Raw genomic sequence first — 17,212 nt, forward strand, 5'->3', positions numbered from 1 at the left:
AGGGGACTGATGACCTCAGATGTTCAGTCCCATAGTGCTCAGAGCCATTTTTCAGATTCGCGCCAATCGCATAAGAATGGCGGTATTAGCATCACTACGAGGATGCAAATCACAATACCTTACTGAGTTTGAACTAGGTCTTGTAATAGGGCTATGAGAAGTTGGATGTTCCTTCTGCGATACTGCAGAAAGACTTGGCAGGAATGCAGCCACTGTACAAACTCTTGTGGTTATCTCACGCACCCTGACTGCAAATTTGTACATTAATCTCGTGATTCGACCTGCTGAGCTGCAATTCATGAACAACATTCCAGATGTTTCCAACAGGATAACACTCTCTCACAACCGCTGTTGTAACCCAACATGATCTACAGAGTGTCGCCATGTTGCCTTGACCTGCTCGACCACCAGATCTGTCTCCAATCGAGCACATATGGGACAACATCGGGCGTCAACTCCAGCGTCATTCACAAACAGCGTTAACCGTTCCTGTACTGACTTACGAAGTGCAACAGGCATGGAAATCCATCGGACAAACTGACTTCTGGCACTTGTACAATACAATTCAACATTCTGGCGGCTACACGGGTTATTAATGTAGCACCACATCACATTTGCAATGGCTTATCTCGCACTTACATTAACCTGTGATCTTGTAATGTTAATCGCTTAAATATGTTACCTAGACAAATGTATTCCCTAAACTTCATTACTATATATTAATTATTTTTCGGTGTCGCCGCTGTTTGCAGCCCCAGTATTTATCTTATAGATATAGAACGTTAAATTACTCAGAGATTCTCCGCTGCCAATAGGGAGACTGTCGTAGTCAACTCGCCAAACTCACTGCCAAGAAGACGTGTATAAGCAGACTAGTTGAAAACATTTCCATAAGACTTTGCGTAGCTAGGACATTAAACTATAGTAGTATGAGCGGTTAAGATGTTCTTCCTACTTAAATAACCTTGTCACTTCATTTATGTGCTGCTGGAACACAGATACATTTTTACAGGTAAAATGCTTTTTTTTTGTTCTGAATAGGCGTTAGTTGCTAACCTCAGTAGACAACATTTATTATGTTCTGTTGTATTGTTAATTGCGATCGACTTCTTGCGCCATGAGAATCGTCTTGCAGCATTGTTGTAGAAAGTATTGCGCTTACTCCTCAGGTAAATCTGGAGTAATAGTACGAGTATAACAACTTTTATTTTCCTACAAGACAGTGCTAAACGCCAAGGCCAAACGTTAGGGTTGGAGGAATCTAGCAGGGAGTGAAGGTAAGGGTGCTCCCACAAACCTTGGCCGTTTGACAGGGTCAAATATTAGTTGCCCAACCTCGGGACGTGGCAGGGAATCTGAAACTCCACATGTTTACGTAGAACACGAGTTTCTATCGTCAATAACTTTTTTCGCATATGAGCACAAAGACGTCAACTCTGTTTGAATAACATAACCAAAACTACGTCTGATTACCCTATTATTATTGCGACCGTAGTAAGAAAAGAATTTAGTAACATTTTAACGATTGGTGAAGCCAGAAAATTAAGACTGGGAGTAGCTGGGCCTTTTTATCACCAACATGAAGATGTTTGAGGGGAAAACCAGAGACCATTGCAGAAGGTTCAAGGATATAGGTGTAGGGCAACATGTGATCGGAATAGCTGGGAGTACCGAGTTTATTACGGGTAGTGAAACGTTATCTCATCTACCGACATTCAGAGGGTACCTGTTTGCGATTGTACACTAATCGGTTTGTACGTAACCCAGAGTCTTCCGCTATTTCTGCGTTGAAAGAGAGGCAACCACAAGCGCCAACAGGTTGCAAAGGTTGCCTATCTCTCGGGCTTCGGGCATCAACTCCATGCGTTCCGTCCGTGCGCTCGAAGTTTTGAGGCGGTAAATTTCGGCGGAACGCTTTAATACGTTGACACAGCATTAGAATAAATGCCTGAAGTTGTTGATCTAAAGAAGGAGATTAGTCACGTAAATTTTACCAAATGGAAATTAAGTACATATGGAAACATACGGGGAATCCCAAGCCTCTATTGTTAAAATTATGCGGTCGGTAGATCCCATTTGGACTCTTAGGAAGTAATAGTCGGAAATTAATATTTATTTAATTACTGACATGAAAAATAGACATATTATAGCAAAAATTTAACCTTTTAGCAACTCTTGTAAGTGCTGGCTGCTAGTCACAATGAGTGCATTCCACCATAACAACTGACGCAACTGAGTACAAACACATTTGGCTTCATTGTTTGCATGCGTTTTGAACAATGTAGGTTTAGTTACAAGACTACTAGTTTCCTCTGCATTGCATTTTTTGAAGTGTGCATTCAACGCGCGAGCTGAAGCGTGCTTGTTGATTAATCTCCTCCGACAAGGTCCAATACCATTTCATCAAATTAGACTGTGCGAACAGTTCTATCTCGGCAGCTTCGGCCTCCTCTCTGTGTCTCGAAGGGTCCAATTTTGCCGTAAGCTTCAACCTGCGACGGTAAACACGTCTTCCAGAACCTCACTGCGAAAGTTCAAATGGCTCTGAGCACTATGCGACTTAACTTCTGGGGTCATCAGTCGCCTAGAACTTAGAACTAATTAAACCTAACTAACCTAAGGACATCACACACATCCGTGCCCGAGGCAGGATTCGAACCTGCGACCGTAGCGGTCACGCGGTTCCAGACTGAAGCGCCTAGAACCGCACGGCCACACCGGCCGGCCTCACTGCGAAAGTTACCCCTGCAAACTCGTTAGGATTTCTGGGTTGTACATCTTGCTGCTTGATTCAGTAAACGAATCCTGGAATCTCCTGTAAGGAGTGATTAACTATAAAGTGTTGTGAAATTCCACTGTGGGCATATTAAAGACCATTGTGTATTTTTTTTTAAGCAGTGTTGGCAACTTCGATGCAGAAACCAGCTGTTTGTTATGAAACCGGAGCAATTTACCATCACGAATCTCTCACACTCGTTCTCGTACAAGTCCTCGTAGCGCGTAAAATATCTACTACCCATTTCCTTCACTCACAATATTCAATTTGGGGGCTCTGTAACAACAGTATAATTTAGACCCTAAAACTTTGATATATCCCGTATGAAGATATTTTCAATAACTTAGCGCTGCGATACCGGTTTCATATGACGTAAGGACCAATCGTCATGCAGTTACAGAGTTTAGCATACAAATATTAGATCGCAGTTTTCGGATTGGCTTATGAAGGTACATCCATAATCTATCTTTGCAGACAAAAAGTAATTATTTTAAACTGTTTATTGCCATACATGTACGGTAGCGTAGAAACCTATTGTCATATTATAAGGGAAAAACATCGTGTCCTGTTATGCGAAGAAGCCCGTAAGTACCTGCTGCATGTCCTCGTGCGGCAGAAATTGCCAATTCTTCAAGGCCTTTTTGAAGGGTCGAAGGCGTGGTAATAACGTGGAGAAGGATCAGAACTATAGAGGGTGCTAGAGTGTCTGTCTACCACTTGAGTTGACGTAACTTCTGCGTTACGACATTTGCGATATGGGGAGGTGCGCTATCATGAAGCAACAGCGCCCCTTGGCGTACCATTCGAAAACGATGGTTTTCGACAGACCTTCTACCGTATACAAATCCCTCTTTCTCCGATAGATATCTACCGTTCTTTGCTCTTCGGCAGCCAAGAAAGGAACAGCAGCACGTTGAATGTGTTTGGACGCATTTGACAGTAATATCGCCATAGTTCACGAATCCGCATTTGCGACACGCACGTCGCAAAGACACGAATGCCTCACTAATCCCTTTCCTACATGGGAATACACGCATCGGAGTCTCGTATGTCGTATATACCCTCAAAGGAGTGATTAACTGCCGAGACAGAACCGTTCACATAGTGAAATTTCCCTCAAACGGAAACTTCTTGATCCGCCCTTATATATAAAACCAAATTACTGTGACTTTTCTTTTCATGTCAAAATAAAATTTTGCAGTTTATTTACTGATTTCAGCTGTAGTTTTAATGCAATTACTGACTGAATAAAAGTACTGGTTTTAGGCGTTATGTGGTAGAGAATATGGCGGGCCTCTACGTAGTGCTATCACCATTATTAGCGCTTCTGTGGTACCAGTACACCCCCCACTCTTTAAAGAATTGAAGTCTGGTGCATAAAATAGCTTCAAACCTCTGTTAAGTATTTGAGAAAACGTGTATTCCTAAACTACGAGCACAGCTTACACTACGTCGTCCTGTTAGTAATACAGCGGAAATACGCAGTTTAAGTTTTACCTTATTGGTTTTGTACAGCATCCTATGGGATGTTACTGGCCGGGCTCATTCAGCAGTAATGCTGTATAAATTTTGACAAGTATCCTTTGAGTGTATTTAGTTTTATTGTGACATCACACCATTGTGGTTCAACTGACAACGCCGATAACTTCCCGAAACCTGGAACTCCGTAATTGTCCATCTACGTTATGGAAATATAACCATTACAAACCTGAAGACGCGCCTGTGCCGACGTGAAATGAGTAGTTGCCCTCCCCAGAAAGTTGTTTGATAAATATTTGAATTTAAGCATGCCAACGATACAAAATTTAGGGACGGTTTGACATTACGCTTAGAATTTATTAGAAATCGCCAAATGGTGTGTAATTTGCACACCATTTTAAGCAAAAGCTTGTTTGTCACGCATCTCAATGTTTATGGCGTCGTATCTCCAAAGCTATGTGTCGTACAATGACATAATTTTGCAGTTAAGGTCAGTGGTTATGTGGAGACTGTGTGGAAACAGTGTTGCGTGTAGAGTCTGTAGGACAGAAGTAATAAATTAAAACATCCTGCCTGATCCTAAAGTTTGACTGCATGAACAGCGAACATATAGTAAGCGATAAACTTCATTCACATTGGTTCAAATGGCTCTGAGCACTATGGGACTTAACATCTGAGGGCATCAGTCCCCTAGACTTAGACCTACTTAAACCTAACTAACCTAAGGACATCACACACACCCATGCCCGAGGCAGGATTCGAACCTGCGACCGTAGCAGCAGCGCGGTTCTGGACTAAAGCGCCTAAAACCGCTAGGCCACAGCGGCCAGCAAACTTATTTCCTTTCATCATTTTGTGGAAGGGAGCTAATGTAAGCGACAAAAAGTTTTGTGAAGATTTGAAATTATGTGTAAAGTTTCTTGGAAGTCACTGAGTGCTCTGTTCCTCCAATAATGCATGAATAAATACGTGATATTTGCGTGTTGTCAGTTACGCTGTCCCAAGACAAACATACAGGTTCTTACTGTAATAATTGTCTTAGTGTGTTAATTTTTAATATGCGATTATACCTCTTCATAAGGAGATTATGATACAATTTTGAATTTTTAGCTTCGGTCAATAATTACGAAAAATATTGAAAATCAAATCTACATTGCCCCTGAAAGCCGTTAGATAGGTGGCCTGCACCTCGTATTGGGTTCTGGATGAGAGTTTAGTAATGAAGACGAATAATTTTAGACAGGAAGTCGTTGATTTTTATCGACCAACTACATTTATTCTATTTTGGGATTGCATCTGTGATTCAACAGTAAGCAAATGCAGACGTCCCGGCTTCGATGTCCGGTGATCCAGTTAGCGTTTACTGCAGTGATATCGTCTCATCTTCCTGATGTCAAACGAGAAATTGATGAATTAAACAGGCAGTGGTATTGGCACTCACGTTCCCGAAGTGGCGTCAGCTACATCATAAATGCTTTTATTTCCAAATGACGTACCCATTTTATAACTCGACTAGCTTACAAAACTTCTTAATATATTGCTCTGAAGTGTTCAAAATGAACCTAATAACATACTTAAAGAACAAGGAGGAACAAGTAAACAATGAAGTGCCCATTCTATTAATAGAAATCTCAGGGCTCCTTTCTTGGAAGGTGCTTATTTATGATTTCGAGGAAAACTTAGCACTGGTAAGTGGATGTACTGGGATATCTTAGAATACGTCATTATTAAACAGTGATTGGCTTGTTGGTGAGGTCGCCATCGCACGGTTCCTGGTTGCGTCACGCTGTGCTAAGATATGCAGCCGGCTTGACAGGACAAGAGCAATGGCTCTGACTCATTGCCGTCGCTTACTCTCGTGACAAAAGACTTCTGCAGACTTGCAACCGAGTGTAGTACTAATGTTTCATATGACGCACACCTGTTCTCAAGTTTTCCACAGTAGAGGTCTGTCGTGTCCCAGGTGCTATGCGAATCTTTCTCTGGACGCGACCAGCTAAGGGTTTGAGTTCTGTCATTAGAATTGAGTGTTAGCAATAATAGTTATTCTTTTCTCGCGATAAGAAGACAGATACTTGCAGAAAAATGTTACCTTCCAATGTATTTCATAGTTGGCCTAATAATTCGTTTGTCTTCATCTCTCCCAGAAACTTCAAGTCCTACTCCCCTCTGGCTTGCAATGATTCTGTCCCTTTGACAGAGTTCTCGTTCGTCCATTGTACCCTATCACTGACTCTCAGACGAGCACTGTGCGGCTCTCTCTCACAGTTGCCATCATGGCGGTCGGGATGTATCTGGGGTGTCACTAACTATGAAAGTCATCAGACGTGGTAACCATCAGCAGTTTTACATCGCTAGACAAACATAAAGACATTTTGCATAATTAGGCAGCGCTTACACTCTTTGCTTGCTTTTAAATGTGCTGAGACCCATCACCAGCTAGATCTGCATAGTTGACAGACAGCAACCCAAGAGGTGACGTCACACTGCTCGCTATGACGGGCAACAGTCGCAGCCGGTTGCAAAAGTAAGGGAAGGTAGGCATTCTATCCCCTGCTGTCACAGCCTCAGTGTCGTCAACATCTCGCTATCGTTGGATCCACAGTAATTTACCATGTTTTACACCCTTTTCAATCTGAGCACTTCGTTCTTGGTCTTCCAAGCTTTTTGTTCCCTACTGGCTCTTGTACATATCGCATATTACCAGTATTTCCCTACAGCCTATGCCTATTTTCACAGAATTTTGAACATCTTGCAGCGTTTGTCATTGTCAAACGCTTTTTCGAGGTCGACAAATCGTATGAACGTGTCTTGATTTTTCTTTAGCCTTGCTTCCATTAACAACCGTAATCTGAGAATTGCCTTTCTGGTGACTTTACCTTTCCTAAAGCCAAACTGATCGTCATCTAACACATCCTCAGTTTTCTTTTCCGTTCTTCTGTATATTATTCATGTCAGCAACTTAGATGCATGAGCTGTTAACCTGATTGTACGATAATTCTCAAACTTGTCAGTTCGTGCAGTCTTCAGAATTGTGCGGATCATATTTTTCCAAAAGCCAGATGATATGTCGCGAGATTCATGCATTATACACACCAACATGAATAGTCGTTTTGTTGCCACTTCCCCAATGATGTTAGAAATCCTGGTGGAGTGTTATTTATCCCTTTGGCTTATTTGATATTAAGGGGAGCCGGAGGTGCCTATGCTGCCCATGTTAAAATCACTAAGTTTGAGGAACATTTGTGAATAAACTACCAAATCGAAAAATTTGAATTTTTTTTTTACATATAGAGTGGTTTAGTATTGCAGTTATGACAGAGGGATTTTGGAGTATCTTTTCTAGTTTCCTTCCAATTATTTTTTTTATTAATGACCCAATTTTTTTACAAATAATTGCTTTATAATTAAACTGAAATGAAACTAATGAACATATTGCCAAATGGCTGTGTTACAAAGTAAGTTTGACCACTAGGAGTGCTGTATAAAAATTTCATCTCTCTAGCTTGAGTGGATTTTGAGAAAATCTTCCTTATATTCGAAAAATTCTAATTCACGGGAAATGGCTATCAAAGTTTCTCAATACATTCCTGCACTATAGGATAGATTATCAGGGTCTTCTTCTTCATCCTCCAAAAGTTTCCTCTTCTGTCTTCTTTTCTGGCCTGTTGTTCCATCATACTTCATATGCCTTTCTCTTCTTTCTGCTCCTCTTATCCTTTCTCTGTCAATATTTCTTAGTGCTCGTACAGTGTTCACCCCAGCTGTAAATCCTAATGCCTTCAGAACATCACATTTCACACTGTTCCCTTGGTTGTAGGTTGCTATTGCAACATGAATGCCAAAGTGCAGTGTTTTTATGCTTACAAACACCCTATTAGGAATCACTTTCCAAATCAAATCGTTTACGCTCTCATTAGGATTCTGCGTCTTTCCATGTAGACATTTGTGTAACAATTCTGGCTGTGCTAAGTCACGAAAAATTGGTTTTATTGTTCTCTACTGATTCTTGTACATACTGCATATTACCCGCTTTACACAAGAAGTATAACACTACCAACAACAGGCGCAACACTGAACTAATTCGAAACGGTAAACAGCAAAGAGACGATGTTCCGCGCTCTTATTCATTGTAGTATCGCAACTTGGTATTAGTGTTAATTTTCTTTTCCCTACGTTCTTCCTCTTCTTATATACACGGTTACTAAAACGTGGCATCGTAACCAGAACAAAAGTGTACGACAATATTAAATGGAGCAGGATGTTCGAAATTCTGAGGAAAATAGGAGTAAGCTGTAAGGAAATACGGGTAATATTTGTCACAGAAAACAATGTAGCCAACTTTTGCACACTCGCTGTATGCGTAACAGGCCGAGAAAATCCCAAGCAGTTCGCCAGGAAGTCACGAGAGGGTGTTAGATGCATTCAGCGGCCGCCCATTTCCTCTGCAGGCGTGGGGGAGAATGGTAATAACTCCACATCTAGGGCGAGTAGAACAATAATTCAAAGTTTACATTAAAGAGGAATGTTCCAATTAATTTTCGGTAGCAAAAAAAAAAAAACGTAATTTTTTGGATTTGACCACCTCCGGCTCCCCTTAAGTCCTCCAAAGCTCTCTTAAATTCTATTTCTAATACTGGATATCCTATCGCTTCTAAATCGACTAATGTTTCTTCTTTTATCGTGTCAGACAAATATTCCCCCTCATGGAGGCCTTCAATGTACTCTTTCAACCTATCTGCCGTCTCCTCTGCACTTGACAGTGGGATTCCCGTTACAGTTTTAATGTTGCCGCCCTTGCTTTTAATTTCACTGAAGGTTGTTTCGACTTTTCTATATGCTCAATCGGTCCTTTTGACAATAATTTCTTTTTCGATTTCTTCACATTTTTCATGGAGCCATTTCGTTTTAGCTTCCCTGCACTTCCTATTTATTTCATTCCTCAGCGACTTGTATTTGTGTACTCCTGAATCCCCTGAACATTTTTGTACTTCCTTCTTCCATCGACCAATTAAAATATTTCTTCTGTTACCCATGGTTTCTTCGCAATTATCTTCTTTGTACCTATGTTTTTCTTTCCAACTTCCGTGAGCGCTCTTTTTAGAGATGTCCATTCCTTTTCAACTGTACTGCCTACGAGCGGTTCCTTATTGCTGTATTTTTAGCCTTACAGATATTCAAGCGTATCTCTTCATTGCTTAGCACTTCCTTACCCCACTTCTTTGCATATTGTCTCTTCATGACTAATCTCTTAAACTTCAGGCTACTCTTCATCATTACTATATTGTGATCTCAATCAGTATCTGCTTCTGGGTACGCCTTACCATCCAGTAACTGATTTCGGAATCCCTGTGTGACCATGATGTAATCTAACTGAACTCCTCCGGTATCACCCGGCCTTTTCCTATTATTCTTCCTCCTCTTGTAATTCTTGAACAGAGTAATTGCTAATACTAGCTAGAATTTACTACAGAACTCAGACAGTCTTTCTCGTCTCTCATTCCTTGTCCCAAGCCCATATTCTCCTGTAATCTTTTCTTCGACTCCCGCTACAATTCCATTCCAGTCCCCCATGGCTATTAGATTTTCATCTCCCTTTAGGTACTGTACTACACTTCCGCTACTATACTTCCTCTATCTTTTATCTTCAGCTTGCGACGTCGGCATATACACCTGAACTGTCGTTATCGGGGTTGGTTTGCTGTCGATTCTGATAAGAACACCCCTGTCACCGAACTGTTCATAGTAACACACACTGTGCCCTACCTTCCTATTCATAACAAGTTCTGCTCTCATTATACCATTTTCTGATTCTATTGATTTTACCCTATGTTCATCTGACCAAAAACCCTTGTCTTCTTTCCATTTCACTTCACTGGCTCCTACTATATGTAGATTGAGTATTTGCATTTCCCTTTTCATATTTTCTAGGTTCCCTAAAACTTTGAAGCTTGTGACATTCCACGCCACGACTTATAGAACGCTATCCTTTCTTTGCTTATTCCATCTTTTTCTCATGGTCACCTATCACTTGCCAATCCTCTCCCGCAGATTCGAATTGGGGACTATTCCGGAATCTTTTGCCAATGGAGAGATCATCAGGACACGTTTTTTCAATTACTAGCCACATGCCCTATGTACACACGATATGTCTCTTTCATGCAATGGTTTCCAATCCCTTCTGCATCCTCATGACATTGATCATTGCTGATTGTTCTGCCAATAGGGGCAGTTTCCTACCCCACGGACAAGAGAGTATCCTGAACTTCTGTCTCCTACTCCACCCTCTTTGAAAAGGCCGTTGGCAGAATGAGGTTGACTTCTTATGCCGGAAGTCTTCGGGCGCCAATACAGATTATTATTCAAGATTTAAGCCGTGGTGGGTTTCGAACCCGGGACCGAGGACGTTTTGTTTACTAAACCCCTAGACCACGGGTGCAGTCCACATGAACTCACGAAAATTCAAAGAATTATTTATTGGCCATGTTGCTAATATATAATTCAGGCCGATGAAATAAAAACTTTGAGGTTTGTTGAAGACATTTCAATTTTGTCAGAGACAGCAAAGAACCTGGAAGCGCAGTTGAATGGAATGAACAGTGTTTTGAAAGGAGGATAAAAGATAAACATCAACGAAAGCAAAACAGGCATAATGGAACGTAGTCGAATTAAATCAAGTGATGCTAAGGAAATCAGATTAGGAAACGAGTTACATTAAGTAGTAGATGAGTTTTGCTATTTGTGTAGCAAAACAACTGATGACGGCCGAAGTAGAGAGGATATAAATTGTAGACTGGCAGTGATAAGAAAAGCATTTATGAAGAAGAGAAATTTGTTAACATCGATAGATTTAAGCAAAATGGTTCAAATGGCTCTGAGCACTATGGGACTTAACATCTGAGGTCATCAGTCCCCTAGAACTTAGAACTACTTAAACCTAACTAACCTAAGGACATCACACACATCCATACCCGAGGCAGGATTCGAAACTGCGACCGTAACGGTCGCGCGGTTCCAGACTGTTGCGCCTAGAACCGCTCGGACCCTCCGGCCGGCTGGATTTAAGCGTTGGGAAGTTTTTCCTGAAGGTATTTGTCTGAAGTGTAGCCATATATGGAAGTGAAACATGGACGATAAAGAGTTTAGTTAAAAGAGAATAGAAGCTTTCGAAATGTGGTGCTACAGAAGAATGCTGAAGAATAGATGGGTCGATCACGTAACTAATGAAGAAGTACTGATTAGAATTGGAGAGACAAGAAATTTGTGGCACACCTTGACATGAACAAGAGCTAGGTTGATAGGACACATTCTAAGACATCAAGGGATCACCAGTTTAGTACTGGAGGGAGTCTGGGGGGTAAAAATCGTAGAGGGAGACAGCAACAACAACAGTGTTGGACCAGTAACATTTGTAATTCTTGCACTTTTTACAAACGGTGAAGTACTCCCCCAAATTCTTTAAAGACTCGAACTCCCATTTATGAAATAGCTATAAGATTACTTTACAAATGAGTTAATGTGTTGAACATTTGACGTAAAGTATGTCAGTGAGAAAGAGTTTATAAAATGTTTGAAATAATGTTTAAAATTAAAGTGCAAAGTCGTTAAGTGTTATCACTATTAAACATTGGATTAATATAGTCTGCGCAAGTTACGCTCCATTTTATGCAAAAGCTAGTTTTTCACACATCTCTACATTTTCGTCGTTATATCTCCTGAACTGTGTGTCGTAAAATGATACAATTTTGCAGTCACATTCAGTAATTTATAGAAACACTTTCTGCAAAGTGTGTTGCGAAATTAGTTAGTAATAAGAAGTAATCAATTAATAAGTCATCCTTGCTGCTGAAGTTTTACCGTGCTCCACTAGCAAAAGCTAGTTTTTCACGCATCTCCTTGCTATGACGCCATAAATATAAATTATATAATTTTCATTACTCTAGCAGCTACAGTGCCGTCTCTCCCAAACGTCAGCTAGCTATTCACTCGACTGAGCATCAGCCATCATTTTGCCAATGACCTCGTATCGTGGCTTACCTGACGGAGACGAGGAAGTTGGAGGCGCGTCCGGTCGATCCGACGAACTTGAGTAGGCAGACGGTGCACAGGAAGATGATGAAGGGCCGCATGCAGTCGACGGGGCACGCCCCCTGCAGCACCTCGCCACCGCTCTCGGAGATAAGCGATCCGTTGACGCCGACTCGCGGCACGCACGAGCAGTCACTGAACACCTGCGGTGGACATTACAAGCTTCTCTACGACTGAAGACATCACCAACTCTTTTCCTCCAAGAAACATTGTAAACCAGAAACAGAAATGATACCTAGCTACAAACATTTATACGGTGTCGTGTTTGTCGTTTTTTTTTTTTTTTGTGCTAACACGGTACACAGGTGGTTGAAGGGTACAGTGATTATAGTGGTAAACACTTTTCTTTAGCTTTATTCGTTTTATGCTTGTTCATCGATCAGTGAAAGCTATTATCGGAGGCAACAGGGAAAAACTTAGGATCGACGGCGAGTGCTCTGTGGTAATAAGAAAATCCTTTGACCTTGGAACTGGAGACATTGATCTCGCACGTTATTTCTCGAAGCATCGTTAGGAACATGTTCATAAGAAACAGCTAAACAGAAATGGCGGAAGTTATTTCCACAAGTTGCACATGTCACTCCTATACCACGACAAATACACCGGTGAGCCAAGACGTGCTTAAAAGGGTGTTGGTCCAGCTTTGGAACGCATTGTAGCAGCGGTTCTGGCTCGTATTGACTCAATAACTTCCTGATAGGTTTCTGGAAGTACGCGGTATCAGATGTTTACATATAGGTCATGCACGTCAGGTAACATACGAGGTCGGTAGTTTGTGAGCGCGGAACCGGCGCCCGAGACTGCCCTAGATGTAGCCTATCTGGTACAGATCAGGCGAACTTTGTGGCCAAGACAATAGCGTGAGTTCAGTATCATGCTACTCAAATCACGGCAGCATGATTCTGACCTTGTGACAGGGACAGTTAGCCTTCCGGAAGATGCCATCGTCGTCGCGGAACGCATCAAGCCTGACGAAACACCTCCCGTAATTCATCGCTGCCATGGTGCCCTCGAGTACTACCAAATGTCTAACGGAAAACATGAAACTGCCCACGTCCGTGATGCGATGGATGTTTCAGGCAGCCTTTAACCTGAATGACGGCGTATGCGGACACGACCATGGACCTAGAGTAACAATAAAAGTGGGTCATCGAACCAGGCAACAAGTTTCCATTGATTCACTGTTCAATTTCAATGATCTCGTGTCCACTGCAATCGTAATTGTTGATGTCGTTGGGTCTTGGGAATACGTAGGGGTGATCTGCTATGGATCTCCACGTTCAACAATATGCACTAAACGGTGTATCTCAGAAGATACTTGTGCTTTCAACCACTTTACAGCGACGATTACGACAGAAGCACGCCGGTAGCCGAACAGCTCAGCCCAGATGGTTGTTCGTAGGCACCATGGCATGACGATCTACCCTTTGCCGTAGTCGCTTATGTCGGTAGATTTCACTATTTCCGGCCCGTGTAGTCGCTAGGATGATACCCCATTCGAATCTGCTCTGCTTACCACGTCACGTGCCCGAAACACCACGAGGAGAATTTAATTGTCGCGGTGGTCATTTTTTCTGCTCTTACGTGTAATTTCCCAGTTAAACGGGCAGTCTCGTTTCTTTGGCGTCGAGATAGTATGTACAATGCACAACTGAAGACGCAGGCAGTAAAATATTTGAAAAGTTGAAGAGTTAACCAGGAGACAGAAGGTAAAAGAAGGAGATATCAAACCAGTGCTTAGACAGACGACTACAAATTCTTGTCATTAAAGACATGTGCATAGATGGAGGCGTCCGGCGGCGGTCAGTGGTGTGCGGAACTCACCCTGGTGCCGTTGTCGTTGACGTAGGAGGAGAGGCAGCCGGCGTGGCATGCGGACACGAAGCTGGCGCGGCCGTCGGCGGTGCACACCGGGGAGTACGTGACGTAGTCGCAGTGGCACGCCGCGTTGCACTCCGTTAGCGTCGACAGCCTGTCAACAGCGTCCCGCTCAAAAGCCTGCCCACCTACATAGTTACTATGACGGTTTTAATGCTTCAGGTGTACAATGCATAAACGGTCATTAAACCACGCGAAACTGCCAGAGAAGCCGTTCTTTGGCGTGTCGTCAGATAGTTGAAGCTTAATTTCAGGTTGCGCACTTTATCGTTGTGTGGCAGGTTCGTAAGGATAACATCAAATCTCGCTACCCGTGACGATTCACAAAACAACCGTTTGCTTTCCGTGTATCAGTCAAGTCGCGGTAGGCGTGCACGCGTCGTTCTTCTTTTTCGGGAATCAAGGTGACAAAATTTGCACACACTTATCTCTTCTTAAAAACTTTCTGAAGAATATCTTAAACACTAAATTTAGAAACGATACTCCAACGCGATTTCTGATACAACACCTCTGACACACTACGGTCGCACGTCCACTGCTGAACACTGCCTGCTCGCAACTGACTGGTCGAATCCACATCCTTTGTTTACAACTGTTAGCTCACGTAGTTACAGAGTACATGTCACTCATACGCCACAAATAAAACGACTCTTGGAACTTTCTAGACGGTCGGTGTATAACTCAGTTGTCTACAGAGAACGTTACGTTATTTACGACGATCACGTTGATGCCTATTGAATACAGTGAATAACATCTATAGTGTAGGTATGAAGCCCAAGTTGATGGTAATTTTGGGCATACATTATTTCCTAAAGTTATTGAAGTTTAACTAATTGTGTTACGAGTGTGTAATCCACTGAGACGGACACAACAGTATTCACTAGGGTACATGTATTTGTGCTTTGGGATCATTTTGACCATCGCCAACTTAAGTTGTCGTTTGCAATGACTTGAAACAGCACGTATTCAGGTTTCTTATCATAAACTTACCATTTTCATTACTTTCTTATTATGCACCGGTTTAGCAGTCCTCGGGCTGAAGACAACAACAACAACAATAACCGTCTGTCGCAGGAGACCTATTGCATTCAGCATATACTTGATCCGACACCAAATGAGAATCATCCAAGTTATGACCAATCGATATAATGAATATAACTTACCTGTAGAGGCTAAGCTATGCACTGAATTAACCTGATGTAAATATAGCTACTACCAATAAAAACTGACAATTATTTTGTTGTTAATCGACCCGGAAATGTAAGATACGAAAGAGTAAGCTTCACGTTTCCTCGAGTCCGATCATACGTCAATGACGTTATTCAGGATCTGGCGGGACGGTAGCTTTAATTAGAGGTCATACGAGGGGGGCAGATAAATAAAATTCTTCTGGAATATTCATTTTTCAGAAAAGTTGGAGAAAGTTTCCCAGCAATTTGAGAATGTTTGTCAGACCGTTACTAGAACCCGGGACGTCGCCTTTCGCGAGCTATGCTCGTGCCTAATGAGCTCTCCAAACAGTAATAAAAGATCGTATTAAATTGTATGAACACTCCACACATCTGAAGCAAAACATTAAATCTTCAGTGACTGAGCAATATGAATTCTATTATCACGATGTAGATTTACGTTAAGGTAGTAATTACAGGCCGTCGAAATCTGTTAGAAAGAGCCAAATTCCAACGGATGTTACTGCTACAGGCTCCAGGGTTTATGGATTTCAGCTAGCATGCAACGGATAGTGGGGACAGTAAACAACTCTCTTGGAGCTGCCTTGGCCGTATTTTTGTTTTTGTACTGCCCATCACCCAACGGGAAATGACATAAAGGCAATATTATGAAAATGGAAGAAGAAATATATGAAGAGGAGACGAGAGGTATTGCGAGAATAAATTGACACAGAAGTGAAAGAGCGAAGTGAAAATTAGGTCCCTTTGGGTAGACAACATTCCCCCAGAATTACTGAATCCTTGGGAGAGCCCGCAAACACAAAACTATTTGTCGTGGTGTGCATGATATGTGAGAAAGGCGGATCACCCTCGGATTAAGAATGTAACAATTCCGATTACAGAGATAGCGGGAGGTGAATGTTTGGGAACCATCAATCTAATAAGTCATTGTAGCAAGACAGTGACAGGAATTAAATACAGAAGAATGGAATGATCAGTAGATACCGACGTCGGGGAGGATCAGTTTGGGTTCCGGAGAAATGTAGGAACATGCGAGGCAATACTGACCGTGTAACTTATCTTAGAACATGGACTGAGGAAAGATAAACCCATATTTATAGCTGAACCTATATTTATAGCTTTGGAGAAGGCTTTGACGGTGCTGATTGGACTACACGCTTTGAAATTTTGAAGAAAACAGTGGCAAAATACAGGGTGCGAAACGTTATTTATGATTTGTACAGAAACCAGACTGAAGTTATAAGAGTCGAACAACATGAAAGCGAAGCAGTGGTTCAGATGGGAACGAGTAGATTTGTAGCTTCAACCTGTACATTGAGCAACCAGTAAAGAAAATTAAGGAGAAATTAGGAAAAGAATTTAAAGTACTGGGAAAGAAATAAAAATTGAGAATTCCTGATGACACTGATTAAAAGCAATTGAAAAAGCAGTTGAAGGGAATGGACAGTGAAAGTAGATTATGAATGACCATCAACAAACGCAAAAAAAGGTAATGGAATTTAGTCAAATGTATCAAGCGATGCTGAGAGAATTAAATTAAGAAATGAGATAATAGGAGTAATAGATTAGTTTTTACTATTTGAGCTGCAAAATAAGTGATGATTGTCGAAGTAGAGAGGATAAAAAATTCAGGTTGGTAATAACAGAGAACGCATTTCTGAAAATGAGGGATCTGTTAATATTCAACACAAATTTAAGTGTTGGGAAGTCTTTTCTGAAGTTATTTGTCTACATTGTTAGCCCTGTACGGAAGTGAAACGTTGTCGATAAACAGTTCAGATTAGAAGAGAGTACAAGCTTT

The 17,212-nt window shown here is 41.7% G+C and overlaps 1 protein-coding gene across 1 annotated transcript in view; it reads right to left on the minus strand.

Moving 5' to 3' along the window:
- The window catches only part of LOC126245300 (solute carrier organic anion transporter family member 74D-like), a 100,973-nt gene that overhangs the window by 22,947 nt on the left and 60,814 nt on the right, over nucleotides 1-17,212 (minus strand). The window contains exons 7-8 of the mRNA XM_049948303.1: nucleotides 14,168-14,315; nucleotides 12,293-12,486 (exon numbers count right to left, since the gene is read on the minus strand). Of these exons, the coding sequence (XP_049804260.1) occupies nucleotides 12,293-12,486; nucleotides 14,168-14,315 (342 nt within the window). The remainder of the gene's footprint in view (nucleotides 1-12,292; nucleotides 12,487-14,167; nucleotides 14,316-17,212) is intronic.

The sequence above is a fragment of the Schistocerca nitens genome, chromosome 1 (genome assembly GCF_023898315.1).
Source record: "Schistocerca nitens isolate TAMUIC-IGC-003100 chromosome 1, iqSchNite1.1, whole genome shotgun sequence".
NCBI lineage: Eukaryota > Metazoa > Arthropoda > Insecta > Orthoptera > Acrididae > Schistocerca > Schistocerca nitens.